We start from the raw sequence: 20,425 nt of genomic DNA, 5'->3' as shown, positions 1-20,425 counted from the left end.
CACATTGCATGACTGCCTGTGAGCGCAGCACTTTCTCACAGGAGCTGTTAAAGGCTGCAGCAGAGTCAGAAGCTCAGTGAGGACTGATCCTAATCTAAGAGATAACTTCCCCAATGCAGACCTCACACTCCAGTGATATTAGAATCTGGGCTAAACGCAGAACAGCCAACACACACTGTTTGTCTGTTTGCTGAGCTAATGTTTCATACTATTAACACCACAAATGATAAGAACTACCTGGAGACAATATGATTCTGGCTATGATATTATGAGTTGTCAGATGTTGAATTGTAGGCTACAAACTGAAAGCGAAGAGGTTGCAGAACATTCTGGGGAGTTATTTGAATGGTTGATGTAGACAGGATGAATGTAAAGGGATAGTTAACCTAAAAAGTTCTGCCAGTATTCACATGTTGTTCCAAACTCTTTTGACTTTTGTGGAACACTAAGGGAGATTTTAGGCAGAATGTCCAAGCTGCTCTCTTCCAATGAAAGTAAATGGGAACTGGGGCTGTCAAGCTCCAAAAAGGACACACACACACACACACACACACACACACACACAAACACCATACATCTCATGTCCTATATGCCATGTCTAATGAAGTCATTCTATAGCTTTGTGTGAGGAACAGACAGAAATTTAGACATAAATCATTATTCATTAAATATCTTGCCTTGAAAATCATGGCTGCTTGCTGGCCGTTCACTTTTATTTTATGGAAAAGAGCAGCTTAGACATTCTGCTAAAGCACTTCTTTTGTGTTCCACAGAAGACAGAAGATCATATGGATTTGGAATGATATGAAAAGTTCTCGTTTAAAATACTCCTGATTCACATCCATACAAACACCACAGACTAACGAGAGTACGTTTTTTCATCACATCTAAACACAATCCCCTTTCACCCATGTTCTGTCTTTGTATTTCCTGTTCATGGCCTTCTGGCCCCTCCCCCAACTCATTTTTACCATAAAATAAGACCCAGCTTTGTCTCTGTAAGCTAGCATCCCTCCACAGCAGTGGCTTTTGTCAGTGCGCTGATGGATTTGATTCACTCTAACCCAATTACACAGTCTCTAGATTTATGGGCAGGGGAAAAAATAAATTCACAAGGCCCAATTCTTCTCCCAAGAGGAGAATGATGGAAATGGAAATGAGACCAGGGTGGAAAGAGTGAGTCACTAATGGGAACAGAGCTGATGGCAAACATGGCTTCTGTCAGTAAGCACACACATGTTTGATCTTTATGTACAGTTTGTAAAGGTCCCCATAGTGTTGGGTGTATATGAGATCTCTCTCTTGTTCTGTGACACAACCAGCTAACAGCAGTGCTGTTCGAGGTGACTTTGTATATGACTGGGATCTGCTGTCTTCCAAATCCAGAGTTCAAACAGTGTAACAACCCATCACAGTCTTTCCAAAGAGCATTTCACTCATGCTGAATGTACAGAGTTGAACCAATGTTCGTATTGAGAAGATTCAACCAGGCTATAAAACTTTGATTAGCCATCAGGCATTTTTAAATGAGCATTTAAATATATCATCTAATTAATATTTCCTCAGTAACAATCTGAAGAGGCAGTAAGTTCAAACAAAGCCAGTCCCAGCAGCCACAGTGAATGTTTGCACTGATTGCTGCTCTTCTCTTTGTCTCCATGGCAACTTGACAGGAGGGATGTAATTACCCTGGCCAAAAGTCCTTGAAGATGGCTTTATCCCCTGCTTACCTTCCTCTGGGACAATGTGAGTGGGAGAGAGCAAGAGTAGATGGAAATAAATATAACAATTGTACCTGACTCAAGGTGACTCTGTCCTATTCAGACTTAAAATGTCCATTTAGTGTTGATGGATTCTTTAACTTTAAAGGATAGTTTATCCAAAAATGAAAATTCTGTCATCATTCATTCACCTTCATGTTGTTCCAACCCCCTATGACATTCTTTCTTCTGTGGAACACAAAATCAGATACCGTTCATTTTATCTGCATCTTTTTCCATGCAATAAAAATGAATGGTGACAGAATAAAGAATGAATGGTGAGGTGAGCATGTCCTTTTGTGTTCCACAGAAGATAGAAAGTCATATGGGTTTGGAACAACATGAGAATGAGTAAATGATGATAGACTTTTCATTTTGGATGAACTATCCCTTTAAGCTTTTTACTGTACATTTGAATAATATTTAAACAACATAAAATCTTAGTTGAGCATCATGTATATGATGACGCAAGTTTTAATCACCAATAGAAGTTCACAAATCACCTTTCTTTACACCTTAGACCTCAGTACAGGCTTTTGTCATCTATGACTAACTACCTGATTGCTCGATAATTTTTTATGCTTTTTAATGGTTAATCATAAACACTCTCTGCCATTTCAAAAGTGCAGATTAGGACATTTTTAATGAAGTGGAATGATCAGAGATCAGTCAACAGGCACATTTGTCTGAGTGTTTGATGAGGTGGAGGTTGAGTTTACATCTAAAGGTAGAACATCAGTGTCTATGATAAATCTTTAAAGCTTTGTCTTTGATCAGCACATGGCTGAAAGACCTATACAGTAGGTTGCAATAAATCCCTCTGAAGGGCAGTCTTTATGCTCTGTGATCATTTCATGGCATTTGTTTTGTCCATACCACCTATGCTCAGCCTTTACAGTTCACAGTATGGATTAAAACATGTTTGCTTTTCTCAGTTGAAAATAAATGTCAACCTGAAAATGTACTTCATGTGGTAACATCTAAATTAACAGGTTTTATTCAAGTCAAAAATATGATTTACCTAAAAATAATCAGCCTGAATGCTTTAGGTTACACTAACAAAACAAATTTTCAGGGTCAGATCAAGTAGAAATAGCTCCTTAAGGTATCAGTTGCTGGTCACCTCTTTTTACAGTGTAACATATCTTACACTTATATGAAGAAATACAAAACTGTAAACAGGTGTTTTTTTTTGTTGTTGTTAGGGGCGAACAGACACACACGCAGTGCATCTCTCTCTCCCAAACTGGCGCCTCCGGCTCCCCTTTATCTCGCTCTCCTGCTGATCATCTGATTCAGCGCAAGCCGTGCACCATCCCAGCCCGGCCATGCCCTCTTCCTCATCACACTCCTCCGACCAATTCAGGCCAGGGCCGCCACTGATCTGACTAACTCCCCTCCCATCTCTGGAGGGGAGACGCTGCCCTTCCGACCGTTCTGTCAGCCGGTGGTCCACCTCACCTCCTATGAACCTGGGGGAGAGACAAGGGGAGGCGTGGGGAGAGGGAAAGGGTGAGCAGGGACACATACAGAGAGAGAGAGAGAGGAGAGAGAAGAAATTGCTCTCCGGCTCCCCGACGTGCTGTCGCCCGGTCCTCAACCGCTCCTCCGTGCTCTGGCGGATCCCAGCTCGCTCCTCCCCCGGTGGACGGCAGTGAGTCCTCCGGCCCCTGGCGGATGGAACCCCTCCTCCCCTTCTTCGGCGGATGGCAGTGGTTCCTCCAGCTCTCTACGGCCGGCAGCGACCCCTCCGTCCCCAGGCAGACGGCCGCGGCTGCTCCCATGGCGGATGGCTGCAGCAAGGACTCCGCAACAGTGTATCCCTCCTCCCTCCTGGGTTTTGGCACCACTGAAACAGTATAAGGACAGGCAAGGAAGAGGCTGGAACCGGCTGAACAGTCAATATAAACTTTAATGATATAAATGAATTTAAAACAACATAAAACATAAACGAACAGACACACATGCAGTACTGCCGCGTGCTTCTCTCTCTCTCGAACTGGCGCCTCCAGCTCCCCTTTATCTCACTCTCCCACTAATCAGCTGATTCTCCTCCTCGTCACACATACATAATGTTAGGAAGGAGAGCCACTGTCTCAAGACAATTGCCATACAGTGCTGAACACAAAGGATTTATTGGCTGAGCGGTCCATAAATTCACAACAATGATTACAGTTAATCTCTGCAGGGCCATCATCACTACGAGCACTATGAGAAAAAGCTGGTGCTGGCAAAAACGATACAGCGTGATGCTGTCAGCACAGTGTCACTCTCTTAGCCTTAATTACACAATGTCCAACAAATGTCTTTGAAGCAAGGACACATAACAGCAGCCATGTCCAACAGCTATAGGCTTTGCTCTATTTTTATAGCACAGTAACCTTGCTCTGAGCAGCAGAGCAGTAGCTCTTTGTCTTTTCCTCTGTACTCTCCTGTTGTTGGTGTCTGCGCTCTGTTGCAGCAATAAAAAATGAATGAGGTTGAAAACTCTATACACACTCAGATTCATGATCGCCAATCACTGGGCTGCCAAACAGAGCCAACAAGCTAAATTCCTCATCCTTAAACCTTTTACACACAAGGAGCAGTCCCATTTAAACTGCTTGAGGCTTGTATGATGTATTTTCAAAAAGTGGCAGGTGAGAATAGATTGCTTTGAGACTCTAAGACCTTGTTTACACTTGGTATTAAGATGCGTTTTGAGTCATCCGATCTAGGGTTGCCACCTTAGCCATGGAAAATTCCTGGACACCTGATCAATGACCAAAACACATGTTGTGAGAACATTTTAGGTGGTCCTCACTAGTAAAAAAGGCCCATAAATTGGCCAAATTATGTTTATCTTTAAATCTACTAATATGAACCGGTTTCTGTGAGGGTTGGGTTCAGGGGTAGGATAAGGGTTAGGGAATAGAAAATATCATTAGCCTGCTATGAAATCAGTGGAAGTCTAGGAGATGTCCTCACTTATACAGTGAAACAAACCTGTATGTGTCTGTGTGTATGTGTGTGTGTGTGTGTGTGTGTGTGTGTGTGTGTGTGTACATGTTTAACATATTATTTACTTATTGTGGCCCTTGGTAGTTTTCTTGAGTTTATAGTTCACACTGGATTTAAATGCTTGAAAATGTATAAATATGTATGTATCAAGTTATGGATAAAGTAAAAAAAAAAAACAAAACAAAAAAAAAAACATTCATACATTTAAAGCAAAGGAAATCAAACAAATGTACATAAACATTCACTCAAAAAATATTTTTAAAATTAATAGTGCATTTCAAGATTTTAATTTGTAATTAGATTAGATTAGATTAGATTATAATTTCATAACAAATTTCCATCAAATGAGTAGGCAAATCTTTAACAAAATTTAATTAAAAATCTTAGATATTTTACATTTTACTAATTAAATTTTGTTAAAGATCACAAAATTTAATTTGAAATTTGTTATGAAATTGAAATGCGTAAATTATAAAAATGTCAGAACACATCATGAAAATATGCCCATTGTACAAAGGTGCCTTGAATTGCTCCTGGTAGTCTGAGTAGCCTGATAGGAACAACTCCGGGCACCTTACTCACATACCGTGAAAATATTCAAATTCTGGGACATTTTGCATCCAGGAATGGATTTGAATTTTTCCAGGATGGAGGGCCTGGATCCTTGAAAATTCTGGACGGATGGCAACGCTAATCCGTTCACAAGTGATCAGCGCTAAATACAGGCACAAACGGGGTCTAAAACTTTGTTCTCCTGGGCAGGGAGAAGAATTTCTATCAAAAAAAGAAAAAATGACTTAAAAATGAATCTGTTTCTCACCCACACCTATAATATCATGTCTGAACACATGGATTTAACCACTGGAGTCATGTGGATTACTTTTATGCCTATTTTGGAGTTTCAACATTTTAGCACCCATTCACTTCCATTGTTAGGACCTACAGAGCTGAGATACTCTTAATAAATCTTTTATTTGTGTTCGGCAGAAGAAAGAAAGTCATACACATCTGGGATGACATGAGGGTGAGTAAATGATAAGAGAATTTAAAATTTGGGGCAAAATTTCCCTTTAATACATGTAATCCACTAAAATAATGGATAATTCTGCTCGAAATGTTGCATTTGTGCTTAGATTAAATTTCAGATTTCTTTTATGTTTTTTTTTTGTTTGTTTCTTTTTGGTATATCATCATGTAATATCATACCGTACACCAATATATTAGATCCTAAGAGGTTTTTTTAATGTCTGTGATAGCCCACAGCATTTGAATAAAAACTGAAAAAGATGCCCTGATTTGCCGTCACTTTAAGTTTCTTTGAGGCTGAGTTTAATAACCAGAGAATAACCCAAAACTCCAGCCCCCTTGTCTTTACGTTACACATTACAATACACATAACAAACTTTGTTTGTTAATTTATAGTCAAAGCAATGGTCAATAATTATTTCAGAAAAATTAGTTTTCTTGTCATTGACCACATTTTCAAGCACATTATTTTTCAATTAAGTTCCAGTCTTTATTTAAAAAAAACAAAACTGCACATTGTAAATAGCATAATAATCTAACACGTGCATTCTTTCCGTGTTATAGCTATTCTGGAAATACTAGAAATTGTGTCTTCCTTTCTTTTAAGCAAATGTGTTTCTCTAAGCTGTATTTCATATCAACTAGAATTACCTATAGACATGATGTGAGCAGATGTGAATGTTTAGTTTTTATGAATATTCTGAATAAGGTGTTAATGACTACAATTCTGATTACAGGCATATGCCACATGTCTTATTCATATTTCCAGAAACAGGAATATTCACTTAATGGCTTATATAATCAGAATATGACACAATTCAAATTAATTTCAGAATCTTCTTGTGCATGTAAACGCAATCAAGTTAAATTAAAAAAAGAAAAAAAGAAAAAGAAAATCCCATCGTTCTCTAGTGACGATTGTTACCAAACTCAGAATTTGTATATAAGATTTGAAAAAAGGTAAAGATGCTGCAAGATCATCTGTGAACTGCCATTTACTGAACAAGAGAATAAACTCACACAAATGTGAAGCAGTCTCAATCCATCACAGAATTAAAAGAGCTCTGTGGCAAACAGCAGACCAGCAGCTGCTTCCACAGCCTTGGGGTAATTCACATGTAGAGCATCTATCTGTAAGGATATGGATAAGCTTATTGTCATTTGTCAAGATAAATTTCTCATGCATCAATATTAATTCCATGGATTTGGGTTAATATTCGCAATCTTTATTTATTTATTTATTTATTTTTAAAACCTGCTTGTATGTTCCATTCAGTTCTGAGGAGTCAGTGTTTAGTTCATGTTTAATACTGAATTATGGAATTGCTAAAGCACACAAAATTGAGATTTTTATTTTAGTTTATATGCTGGATGGGTAACAGCATGACTGAATCTGAATTTTCTTTGTATGTTTCAGCTCCCAGAAAGAAACACATTACTTGTAGAGTGTTCAATTTGTGTTCCTCACTGCAGGAAATGTCTCAGCCATTTTTACATTTGCGATAACGATAACAGCATGATGTCAATGACCTGTAGAGAGCTATTTCTGTCTTCTTTGGCACTTGGAGTGTTTGGAAAGGTCTGTGACTGACAAACTGTAAGGTCAGAGATGGTAATCCAACATGACAGGGATTCTTTCATGGTAATATGCCAAAAAATATTCTGTTAAGTAAAAAAAAGCAGAAGGTTTGCATGTGCTGACACATTACTTAAGAACAGCTATGTTCATGTGTCACTTCAGAGAGATGCTGGAATTGTGTCAAATCAGTTTCTTTAGCTTGAACTGACTGTACCAACTAAGGTTTTGTACCAAAGCATCTGGTAAACATAAATGTACACTTACTACATTAAATCATGCTGTTATAATTAAGAATAATTATATTCTAATAATTAAGAATATGTAAAATTATAAATGATTCTTTGACTATAAGCCTATTCAATATAATTCCCCTCAATGAGGTGACATATATCCTGTGTTTCTCTTCATTTAACAAGACAGCTGTATTCTGCCTGCAGTTTTGGGAATTATAATTACACTTACTACTTTTGTGCTTGGTGAATGCTTTATCCTCTTTGATGGCATGCTAATCTGTACACTGAAATAGTTATCTACATATGTGTGGTGTGGCTATATCAAGGACATATTTATATTTGGTTTGTAGTTATGCAACAATTTGTATTCAGTTTTGATGATTATGTTGATTGATGATGTATGATTGATCTGTTTGTTCTCAAAGTGACGAAATATAACTGTAAATCTATTTGTCATACATGCACTTTGTTTACAAATGTTGAAATGATTGGATAGGCATGTATATACAGTAAAGAAGAAATTCCAGATCTGTTTTGTTCAAGGGGAGTTTATATTGATTCTACTGGATCTCTTGCTTTCCTGTTTGAGTCTATCAATAGTTTCCTGAGCTTGAGTTGAGTGAGCCCATCTGTTTAAAACAGAGAGATTTAGTCTTTTCATTCTGAGCATCTCATACATAGAAAGCAGGTCTATTATTTACAGAGTGCTTTTGTTTACCCAGTCCAAACATGCTGTGAGTAAAAGCATTGTGTACATTGATTCTTTTTCATGAAGACGTTTAACCATCTGCCTTAGCGAAACCCCTGGAGATCTGTTTTTTAAATACTGGGCCAGCTTATTACTTAAGGAATATGCTGTGTCATTCAAGCCATATGAGAGTGTCATTCAGGACATTTCAAAGATCTTAGTTCCCCTGGCCACAAATCAATCTACATTATCTCTTTAAAATTAGCTATAGAGATCTATCTATCTATCTATCTATCTATCTATCTATCTATCTGTCTGTCTGTCTGTCTGTCTGTCTGTCCATTCTTCTGTCTGTCCATTCTTCTATCTATCTATCTATCTATCTATCTATCTATCTATCTATCTATCTATCTATCTATCTATCTATCTGTCTGTCTGTCTGTCTGTCTGTCTGTCCATTCTTCTATCTATCTATCTATCTATCTATCTATCTATCTATCTATCTATCTATCTATCTGTATGTCTGTCTGTCTGTCTGTCTGCCAGTATGCCTTTATTGTTCACTCTTGCAGAAAATTGTGTATTTCCCAGCTTTGATTAAACTTTCTTCTCTACTGACTTGTCTTCTCAGCTCTTTGTGATAATTTTATTACCTCACTTTCTTCAGTTCAGTACAATTGCAGGGATACATCATGAATTCCTGATGTCAAACTATTACAAATGTTTAGCTGGTTACTGCAGAGGGAGAGTTAGCTCTGCAAGCCTGTTGATTTTGCAATGTTTGAGATTGGATGAATTGTGTATATGCCAAAAGCTGTAAACAAAACCATAAATCGAAAGACATTGTGCCATTTACAAGTGTCCATTTACTCTGACATGTGGCCACCCAAAACAAATACAGAAATGAGACTCAAAAGGACATTGGCCTAGGTTGCCTCATTTGTTTAGAACAGTGGCGTAGCCATGGGCATGCCAGGGTGTGCAGCTGCCACCCAAAATGTAAGCTTGCACACTTAAATGAAATGGCAGATTTTTTGACGTTTACTGTTTGCATCATGTCAGATGTGGTATTATCCTTTATTTATATTGGCTTAATAATTAATGTAAAACATCATTATTTTTATTTTATTATAATTATTATTATTATTATTATTATTATTATTATTATTATTATTAACCAAACCTCTCTGTCCTCAACAAATACAAAGAATGTTCAAAAAAGTGTTTGAATCTTCTTATAGTTGTGCATTCTTCTGTTCAACACAATGCATTACTGATTTATTTATTTTCCACATTTAAGTTTTTAATTGTGGTTTTAGTTCATTTTAACGAAAGCCTGGTGTATTTTTTTTATAATTTTTTCTGTATTGTGCAAATTGTATCATCATATATATTTGTGTCTTTAGCATATTTTGGAAAATACTGATGAATCATTCCAAAACCTTTTTTTTTATATATATATAAATTATTAAGCCTTATATTTTTATATATTAACAGGGCAACTTACTTTATTTAATTGTTTTCTCAGTCATTTAAACTACACATAGCTTAAAAAAATGTAAACCACTAGTTTAGAACTGTGCAAAATTTGGCTAAATGCTGCATGCTGTTTGCCCTATGTCATCAAAACAAAATGTTTGCATGGAAATTATATTTAAATAGGCTTTGTGCATGCTGTGGTAGAGATTCTGTGTGATCGACCATGAAACATACATTCTAATGAATCTAAACAAATTGGAGACATGATTGTGTTAACTCAGGTTTTGTGAAGTGAAAGAAACAATACATTTCAAGAGGAGGGACATATAAACTGCCATTTATCTTGACTCTTTGTAATTGTATAACCTACAGTACAAATTAAACAATATAATGAAGATGACCAAAATTATTTGATTTCACAAATGTGCCACATGCATCATGTAAACTCGTTTAATGTATATGTCTTCCAAGTACACCAAAGCACATTCACTGTGCCGCAAAGATAATAACATGAATGCCATTGTTTGATGAGTTTCACTCATCATTCCCAATATCAGCACTGAGCGGAGCTCGGAGGTGTCTGAGGATTATTCGGTCACTGATCTGTCTGCTGTGAAACACTGCATAAAATGGTTGCCAACAGACAGAGCATCTACACAGCTAATATAAAATCTGTGCCCTGTATGCCTAATCCTAGAGATAAAAAAAGATGCTAAAGATATTTTTTTTTTCTAATCCACTCCAACAATCTGTGAAATCAATGGAAATATAACACTGGTACATATGTGACGTAATCAGTTTTCCTGTCTGACTCAAGAAAAACGAATTAACCTGGCCAGTCATGTCAGAAGGGAAAGCTGAAATTAGTGTCTCAATGACTATGTAGTGTTGATAGCATGTAGAAAATTGCCTATATGTATTGTTTCACACATGGGCTATTTAAATCATGAAAAATAAACACCTCAAGATAAATGACTGGTCCTCTGGACCGAACTGCATGTTCTAGTGAACTCTCTAGTGCAGTTACTATGGAAACAGTGCCTTGCTTTTTCAAAAAGCCCTTATTATTATATATATTACAGTAAAAGCTGGTTGCATCTAATTACAAACAGAGGAGCAATACTCACTCGTGATGACATGATAAAGAGAGCAAAATATTGTTTTTAGATGCTTTATTAAGATAAACACATTTTCCAAGGAAACATAAATTTGTCTTTGATATTGCAGTAGACTATACAGAGAAGCAAAACTCCTAGCAAGAACTGATCCTAACATGAATGCTGTATAAACCCTTTATTTTACATAATATAAATCAGATGACACAACATCATAACTAAGTCTATGAAACAGCAGTCAGATAATAAGTCAGTTGATCCGAGGTAAATGCCCACTGAGATCTCCCCTCATTATGGCAACACAAGTCACAGGGGTCATATTATATCATGAAATATGAATGACACAGTTCTTGGCTATTAAATCTGTTCACGTTTGGAATGCATGTTTTAAAAGGCTGAAAAGGGCAGTGTACCGTTTGAATTTTAATAAGGGCACAATTAATTAAACAATGTTTCACAATAGTGCATATTATAGAATGCATTGCTGTGCAAATCTACATAATATTGAAATTGAATTAACATATTGCACTTGTGTGAATCTGAATAAATCATAGGCAACAGAATAAATATTTCAAGTGCTAATTTCACCTGGGATATTACATCATTAAACAGTTCTTGACTCTGCACAAATCAGTAGGTTGTGACTGAAAACGAATTTGATTGGTGCATGAACAGGTTTTGATACATAAAGACATATAGAATTATGATCCCTATTAATAAATGACAGATACCTTAGCCAGGCTCATTTTGCATCCCTTACAGAGAAATTGTGTGTGCATTCAGGCTATTTATTTTACCCTGAAATTATACATAACGCATATTTAAGAAATTTCTGTATACATTTCTATTCATTTGTCTTAATATATAAAAGGTGTTTATGCCATTAGCAAGAGTTATCTGATTCAGAGGATGTTGGGTGAAGTTGTATTGCGTCAATGACACGCTCCCACTGAATGATGACGCACGCTCAGAGCGTATGTTTCACTACATACACCTCATCATAGTCTACGCGTGCAGTTCGCCAGAAATCTCAGAATCGAGTCACAGTCGTGTATCGACGTTCTTTGAGCATCCTGCGAGAAAACCCACAGTGAACCTGTGAGTTGAAAGGAGGCGCAGGTGCCCCGGTATTCCTCGAGACAAACCTATACACGTTTACACTTACAGAAAGGCATGGGAAGAAACATACTGCCTCAAAAACAGAACAATCACCGGAGGATTTAATGTATTAATTCGAGGATCTTCAGTGGCGAGAGGTATCTGAGAGGACAGGTGAGATAATGTTCATTTGGCCAGTTTTCTTTGTCATTAAGCATATGCTTTTACGCATAGATACTTCTCTGCCTTCCGTAGCCTATATTATGCGTGATTTGATCATATAAAGAGTGTATTATCCTTGTATGTTGTATGTCAATTTGTATATGAATAACAGGAAGGGTTACGCATTTAGCTCTGTGTAGTAGGCTACTCGAGACTGACAGCGTGCGCTCCGCTCCATTCACAAAATCGGTAGTATCATGAGTAAAATGTATTCCGATCATAGATCACCTGCTCTTTGCTAAATGTCATCCACTGTTTTTGCGTCATATTTGGAATCATCGAATCAAGCGTCACACTTATTGAATGCACCATGTCTCCAAAATAGTCTATTGTATCCATAGTTTTAAAATTGTACATACTGTAAATGTACCAGTACTGTACTACTGTCTGCATGACGCCCTTCACTGAGCATACGTGTAAAATTAAAGTGATAGTAAAAATGAACATTCTGCGATCAGTTACTCACCCTCTGTTGTTCCAACTCCATATGACTTTCTTTTTTCCATGGAACACGAAAATGAGAGATTATAAGCAGAATGTTAGGGACTGACAGCCTCAGTCACCTTTCTCTTTCATTGCATCTTTTTTCCATTCAGTCAAACTGAATGGTGACTGAGGCTGTCAGTCCCTAACAGGGAATGACAGTAAATGTAGCATCTTCTCTCTTCTGACCAGTGGCGTATCCAAGGGCAGGCAAATTAGACTCATGCCCACCCAGAATATTAGAGATTATTCTTTGACTTCAAATAAATATTTATTAAATACTGTTTGAATGTGCCGCTTCTCTGTTGTTAAGGAAAATGTTGTAAAAAAACAAACAAAATTGGGGCAAAAACTTGGCCAATCCATTTTTATTAAGGCCCACCCAAAAGTAATTTCCTGGCTAAACCCTTGCTTCTGACAGTCGTAATCGATCATTCTGATTTTTTTGCTTCATTTGGAAAGGTTTGGAAACATAATAGTAGCATTTTTCTTTGGATTTTGGAGCAAATGGGTAAGCAAAAATTATATTTTCCGTGGTCTCCCATTCAATCCCATTCACCACTATTGAAGTTTACCCTGCAATCGTTTACTTGAAAAAAAAAAAAAAGGGTACATAATGAAAGAATTTTCATTTTTGGGTGAACTATCCTTTTAAGAAGGTATTCCACCGGGGGCCTGGGTACCACACCTGTAGTCGCAAGTTTGAATACAGGGCGTGCTCAGTGACTCCAGTCAGGCTTCTTAAGCAGCCAATTGCTTGTGTGGGTAGAGTCACGTTGGGTTAACTTCCTCGTGGTCGCTATAATATGGTTCTCGCACTCGGTGGGGCGCATGGTGTGTTGTGCATGGATGCTGCGGTGAATAGCGTGAGCCTCCACACACTCTAGGTCTCTGCGGTAACGCGCTCAACAAGCCACGTGATAAGATGCATGGATTGACGGTTTCAGACACGGAGGCAACTGAGATTTGTCCTCCGCCACCCAGATTGAGGCGGGTCACAACGCCACCATGAGCACCTAGAGCACATTGGTAATTGGGCATACCAAATTGGGGAGAAAATCCAAAAAGTAAAAAAACAAAAAAAGAAGGTATTCCACCAACAGTTTCACATTTCATTGAAAAACTAAATTTTGATGTAACAGGCATACAATGCCTAAACTAATCTAAGAAATAATAGTCCTATGCCTAGATTTCAGTCTATGTGGGTTACAATCAATTGGAGGGAAAAATAAACATATCCATCCAGATCCAGAAATACTTCCAGAATGCAAGTGTGTTAATGTCATTACTTTGCTTGAGAATAATATCTTTGAAATTTCTGTCCATTTAAAAACATTGCTAAAGTGATATGGAATACATACAACTGCTGCTAAATTGTAATCATGAAATAGCTCTGACTGATCTGAGTGCAACTCTTTCCCTTCACATCCAGGAACTATTCGACAGCTGGTTCTGTAAGAAAATGGATGAGTCACCAACAAAGCATTTGCTCGGCTCTAAGAAGAGAGTCAAAATCCACCCGAACACTGTCACGGTCAAGTATGCCACTCACTTTCCCCAGCCTGGAGATGAGGGCTATGATGATGCGCCTTCCTTTGAAGACTTTGGCTCGTTTGTTGAGGAGACCTCAGACAGGAAGAATCTCACTGCCAGTAAGTCAGGCAGGACTTTCTTTGGTGCATTGGACAGTCGGTCCAAACCGCCTGGGGGTCAAAAGGATAAAGGTGTCGGAGGTCAACTGCAGAGTTTTGGGGAGGCCTCTGTGTTTGCCTCCCGTATGACATGGGGCGCTCTGTTCGGGGCGGCTCTCGCTCATGGCTGTGTGGCTCTCATCACACGTCTGGCTGCTGACCACTCTAGGGTCCCATCGTTAGAGCTTCTTTTCATCCGCTCTGTCATCCAGGTGTTGTCCATCGTGGTGGTGTTTTACTACCAGGAGCCACCCTTTGGGCCCAAAGGCTACAGATTGCGGCTTTTCTTCTACGGCGTGTGCAATGTCATCTCCATTACGTGTGCATATACCTCCTTTGCCATTGTGCCGCCCAGCAATGGCACCATCATGTGGAGAGCCACCACAACGGCTTTCAGTGCTATACTGGCATTTTTACTTATTGACGAGCGACTGGGACTGACAGATGTGGTGACGGTGGTCAGTAGTGTCTTTGGTCTTTGCTTGGTCATGATCCCCAACATTGTAGGTGAGCACAGGTCTCTGGGTTTCTGGAAAGAGGCTTTTGGCTACACTATGACAGTGATGGCAGGCTTGATGGCTGCCCTGTCTATGATAATATACCGGGCAATCAAAGAGAAGGTGAGTATGTGGACGGCACTTTTCACCTTCGGCTGGACAGGAACAGTGTGGGGGGTGTCCACTATGTTCATCCTGCAAGAGCCTGTCATTCCACTGGACGGAGAGACGTGGGGCTACCTTATCGGCATCTGCATCTGCTCTACTGTGGCATTCCTGGGGGTCTACTATGCCCTCAATAAGTTCCACCCAGCACTTGTTAGCACTGTTCAGCATATGGAGATTGTTGTTGCAATGCTTCTGCAGCTTATTGTGCTCCGTATGGTTCCTTCCGTCTATGACGTCATCGGGGGGCTCATCATCGTCATCAGTGTTGTTGTGCTGACAGCTGTAAAGCTGTACTGGGTGGGGAAGAGCAAAAGACAAGAGTATGAAGAAATTCTTGACTCACCAATAAAGTGATTCTTTTTTTATTTATAATGTGTGAATTGCTGCTCCTTACCTGTGATTGAGATTATAGTGAATGTCTGAGAAAAAGATATATGTAAAGTTTATGTAATTTATAAAGTGCCATTTGTGAAGTTGTCTACCACTGCTGTGTGTGTGATTTAAAAAGAGGATATTCCTTTTGCCCATTATAAAGATTTTGACCTAGTTAAACATGTTTTATGTCATGTTACATTGGACAGTTCAGTACAACACATCAAATGAAACATGATTAACCTACAATTCGTCATAACGTGAAATAAAAACCTCTATGCTGCACAAGTAGGTATACATAATGAAAATGTGTGTGCAGGCCAGTGGAGTTGCCGGAAATCTGCATCAAAGATGATTAGCTCATTTGAAATGGTCAAGAGCGCCCCCTGTCGGTCTTTTGTGGCTAAATGACCCTGAAAATTGGAACGCTGTGGCACAGCCTGATTTGATGGAGTGAATCGAATCAGTTCAAATGTGTTCTGGCAAGAGTGAGGAACTCTGGTCTCTGCCAGAGCTTTTCTACTGTCATATGATGTCATCATTGAAAGGAATCTTTAATGACTCCTGGAGTTGTGGACTTCGTAACAACATTTAACAGCAAAACTGAAACATTATAATACTTAATATTGCAATATTTGACATATGATGTTTGGGCAGTAGAAGATAATATTCACATATCTGAGGTCAAGTTCATAAAGGCAGGATAGCAAATCCCAATAACTTGACAAAGTATCCATCATAGCAAAGGTGACGTGGTTGCTGGCTTAAAAAAAAAAAAATGTATTTTTTGGGGATGAAACATGAAATGCATGATTATTCCATGCAAACACTTCGAACTGTACATCATATTACATATAACATTTGACTCCAGAAACAGGAATGCAGTCTCCTCACTCAAAATCTGAGAATGCTCATAATGTGTCTGTTGTTTATTTTATTTTTTAAATAACAGCAAAGAGAATAATGTTTCGAACTGAAATAGTTCACAATTGTTTTTTGTTTTCCCGTTAATAAAAGCATGTATTGATTTTAGTGTGCATTTTTTAGAGAATCCATGTTTGTCCTCTGTTCTGATTGTTATATAGGAATCATACAAGAATTCCCCATAGTGTCCGCAAGGTGGCATGAATGGAGCAAATAATTACAGGACAACCAGGTGCAATTTTGGGAAATTTTATTTTAATATACTTTAAACAGGGAAATACGTAAAAAAAATTAAATTATATATATATATATATATATATATATATATATATATATATATATATATATGTATATATATATATAAAAATAATACGATAAGAAAAGTGAACGTTTAAATTCAAGAGGTTTTCAAGCAATGAAGCCAAGATACCAACTAGTACAAGGTGGAAAACAAAATCAAAATTCTAATTTCATAAACTTGTATGTTTGATTTTCACGTGGAAGTGAGGATCTGTAGACTGTATAAAATCAAATCAGTGCATCCACATCGCTTACATATTCAAGTCATGTAAAGAATACAGTACTTCAGGTTTGTGGTTTTACGTTATCATCAATTCAGACCTGAATTTCATCTCATAACATCATGTGCAAGTGTTTATTGCCTCCCTAGAGAAATCAACAAGTCTAGATCACGAAGATCTGGCAATCAGTCTTGTTACTGTTGCTTCAGAGAATGGCAGTCTGCTGGTTCACTGAAATACGAGCATGTGCTGAAAAATCAGCAAAGTTTGTGTCCGTGACTGTGGAGAAGTGATTGCTCAGAGGCCTCATATGTTACAGATGTGTTCTGTTGCTCAGTGGACTTATGCTCACAATATCACTCACAAAAGGACAGTTAACTCCTACGAGTTTGTTCTCTGAGTTGCTTGAATGCACTTTATCTGCAAACTGCTAAATCTTCAAAGCCATAATGTCTTTGAACTTAAAAAAAAGGAAAAATCATTAGCACAGACGAAAACAATATGCGGGGCTGCGGGAGACGCTGATGTAAACATAGAGAAGGTGCGCAATGGCTAAACCCGGCTAAATCTGTCCGTGTAGCGCATGATCATCAAGTGAAAATGTTCCGCTCTACCAATTTCACTAATTTTTGCTGGGTCTTTGACTAAAAAAACCATTTTCTCTAATTAATAAATCAACATTTTAACTTAATACCTGACCGCTGCCCCACCACCAGGAGAAGTTCCGGGATTAAAGGGGCGAAACATTGAAGAAAGGTGGCTCCCGGCTGATGACCCCGCAGCTGGGCTGAAGGCACTGGTGGAGGTGCGCCAGGCAATAATGCCCAGCAGGTTATTACAGCTACCTGTGCATCTGTTTAATACCTGCACTATTACACTACATGCATCGACATAAAATGCATTTCAGACTCTACTGCACATATATTCAATATTCGGAAGCTATAGAAGGAACTTTGCTATTAAAATGGAAACAAAGGGATGTTGTGACGCGGCTCGAGTTTTTTAATCATACGTGGAAATTCACACATCTTCGTCAGCGAAGTAGGGAAACATCGTTGGCAACGAACACCCCAATTGCTTTAGTTATTGTTTTATGCCTGTTGACTGCTTGCTTAAAAACGAAAGGGAGTGTGTGCAGTTTGGGCTCATCTGCAGCTCTGTGCGTGCTATCTTTCCCCGGGTGATTTCAGAGTAAATGATCATATGTCTATGTATTACCAGTATTCGGCACTCGTGTCGAGCAATGTCTGCAAACATCGCTGTAGTAACTGACTGCAAAAAGAGCATGTTTCCAGACAGAAGACCTGAATAACGCAGGGGGCTTCTCCATCAGTGGCTCGTTTTCTCGACTTGCCATTTTCAGATGCGTTAGCGGAGACTGTATCTGTGCATGTCTGTTTTAAGCTTTATTTTCTTCACAAAACCTTGTGCTCCAGATGCGTTAATAAACTTGAGGTAAACCGTTACACTCCTAATATATATATATATATATATATATATATATATATATATATATATATATATATATATATATACAGTACTGTGCAAAAGTTTTAGGCACTTGTGAAAAATGTTGCATAGTGAGGATGTCTCCAAAAATAATCAAATAAATAGTTTTTATTTATCACTTAATGTCAAACAAAGTCCAGTAAACATAAACAGAAAATTGGTGCTGCCTTTAAAACAGCACCAATTTTCCTAGGTACACCTGGACAAGTTTTTCTTGGTTGTTGGCAGATAGCATGTTCCAAGTTTCTTGGAGAATTCGCCACAGTTCTTCTATCTATTTAGGCTCAATTACTTCTGTCCCTTTATGTAATCTCAGACAGACACAATGTTCAGTGGGGGGCTTTGTTGTTGCAGGGCTCCCTGTTCTTCTGTTCTAATCTTTTCTATTTGCAAAAGTTATGTTTGGGAGTCTATCATTTATATTTCCTACTGACACACTAAAGCTGAAGATATAAAGAACCATCTTAAGACAAATGCTTTTGTGAAACATCTTATGTGCCTAAGACTTTTGCACAGTACTGTATATATATATATATATATATATATATATATATATATATATATATATATATATATATATATATATATATATATATATATATTTAATGAGATAGAGACATAGTGAAAGCAATATTTCCATATTCTGCTCAATGATGAATTTGACACATATAAAGAAAGTTCCATATAAAATATAATTTTTCATCATGAAATTCCATATATCTTTTTAATGAAGAACAATGCAAACAAGATGTCATGTCAACTGCCCAAATACTGATTTTCATAAACTAACCAGCTTTCACACACCTTCTTCAGACAATGTACCATGTCAGTGAGAATCATGGTATGGAATCATTCAAAAAACAACCCAGAATCCTCTTTAAATCAGCCATTACAGTAAGTTTTAAACATACTGTAAGGTGCCTCCCCCACTGAGAGTGTGCATTATATTTCAGTACTCTGTCACATCTTTCTAGGCATGCCTGATGAATTATGAGTCCCCTGAAAAGAATTTTAATCTGCATCTTTATGACCCACAGAGCAAGGGAGAAGTGAAACATGAAGGCTGAAGTGATAGAGTTTTGCTGGGAAGTGTCACATGGCACTAGCAGACAAAATACCAGTATTTTTTCTTTATAGTATTGGTTGTCCTCAAGCTCTCCCTGTCTTCAACTCATTTCTGTCAAAGGGACCAGTTTTATCCTATAAACCCAAGGACAAATTATGCACCAGGCCAATGGGGCCAGTGCCCTGGGGCCTTTGACTAATAGGGGCCTCAAGCTGAGAGAAACCCAGCAACAAGCTACCACAGAATGAAAATAAAATTGAGATTGAATGAAGAACAGTGCTTGAATGCGTGCCAGTGACTGCTCGCACAATGTGAAATAAATGAAATGAAATAAATATATTATAAATGTTACCTGTTCTGGTTGTCTTCCTCAGCATCAACACCTTTTGTTGTGCAATGTATAACTTTAAAAAAAAAAGTGTTTATTTTAGTAATCACAACTGTATTTCTTGTATTTGCAACATAATTTCTTACAATTATGTCTTTATGTTTTCATATCTGAATTACAGTTTTTTTGGTAATTAAATTTCACAATTGCAACAAGGAAATGAAGCTGGTGCCCTGACACCTTGGACCATAATCTGTGTATCTATTGATGTTACCCATTCTCTCCCCAACTCCATTGTGTGAGGCATGTCTAACACTTATTTTAAATATTCATTTGGCCATCTAAAATCAATTAATAGCCTACATCTCTCTCTCCTGCACTGTGTTGGTGTGTTTGGTCTAAACACCACCTTTCGTGGGGCAAATGATTGTAATTTTTTTAACACTGGTTTTTAAACCAGTGGTTTTCTTCAGAATCAAAGTGCATGTATATGTTCTTCTATAAAAAAAGAAGCCTATTTTTTTCTTTTCTGAAAAAAGGAAGTGTTGTAATTCTGAAAATGTATTGTGATAAACCATTTAGACTTTGGTTTCCTGAAAAAAACTGTCTGAAAAAAATACCCAGTTATTAACCAGTTACCAGCATTTAAAAATAATATTTTCACAC

At 37.8% G+C, this 20,425-nt stretch overlaps 1 protein-coding gene across 1 annotated transcript; it reads left to right on the top strand.

Moving 5' to 3' along the window:
• The first annotated feature begins 11,857 nt into the window (after positions 1–11,857).
• slc35g2a (solute carrier family 35 member G2a) lies at positions 11,858–16,438 on the top strand. The gene is made up of 2 exons (XM_051698164.1): positions 11,858–12,152; positions 14,116–16,438. Exon 2 carries the CDS (start codon positions 14,146–14,148, stop codon positions 15,391–15,393), a length of 1,248 nt encoding a protein of 415 aa, XP_051554124.1. The 5' UTR covers positions 11,858–12,152; positions 14,116–14,145; the 3' UTR covers positions 15,394–16,438.
• The last annotated feature ends 3,987 nt before the right edge of the window (positions 16,439–20,425 follow it).

The sequence above is a fragment of the Myxocyprinus asiaticus genome, chromosome 5 (assembly GCF_019703515.2).
Source record: "Myxocyprinus asiaticus isolate MX2 ecotype Aquarium Trade chromosome 5, UBuf_Myxa_2, whole genome shotgun sequence".
NCBI classification, from domain to species: Eukaryota; Metazoa; Chordata; class Actinopteri; order Cypriniformes; family Catostomidae; genus Myxocyprinus; species Myxocyprinus asiaticus.
Note: the sequence above shows the minus strand (reverse complement) of the source record. Positions and strands in the feature narration are given on the sequence as shown.

Bases quoted from the DNA above. Each gene is read 5' to 3' on its own strand.
- slc35g2a (XM_051698164.1), top strand. From the start codon at position 14,146: ATGGATGAGTCACCAACAAAGCATTTGCTCGGCTCTAAGAAGAGAGTC.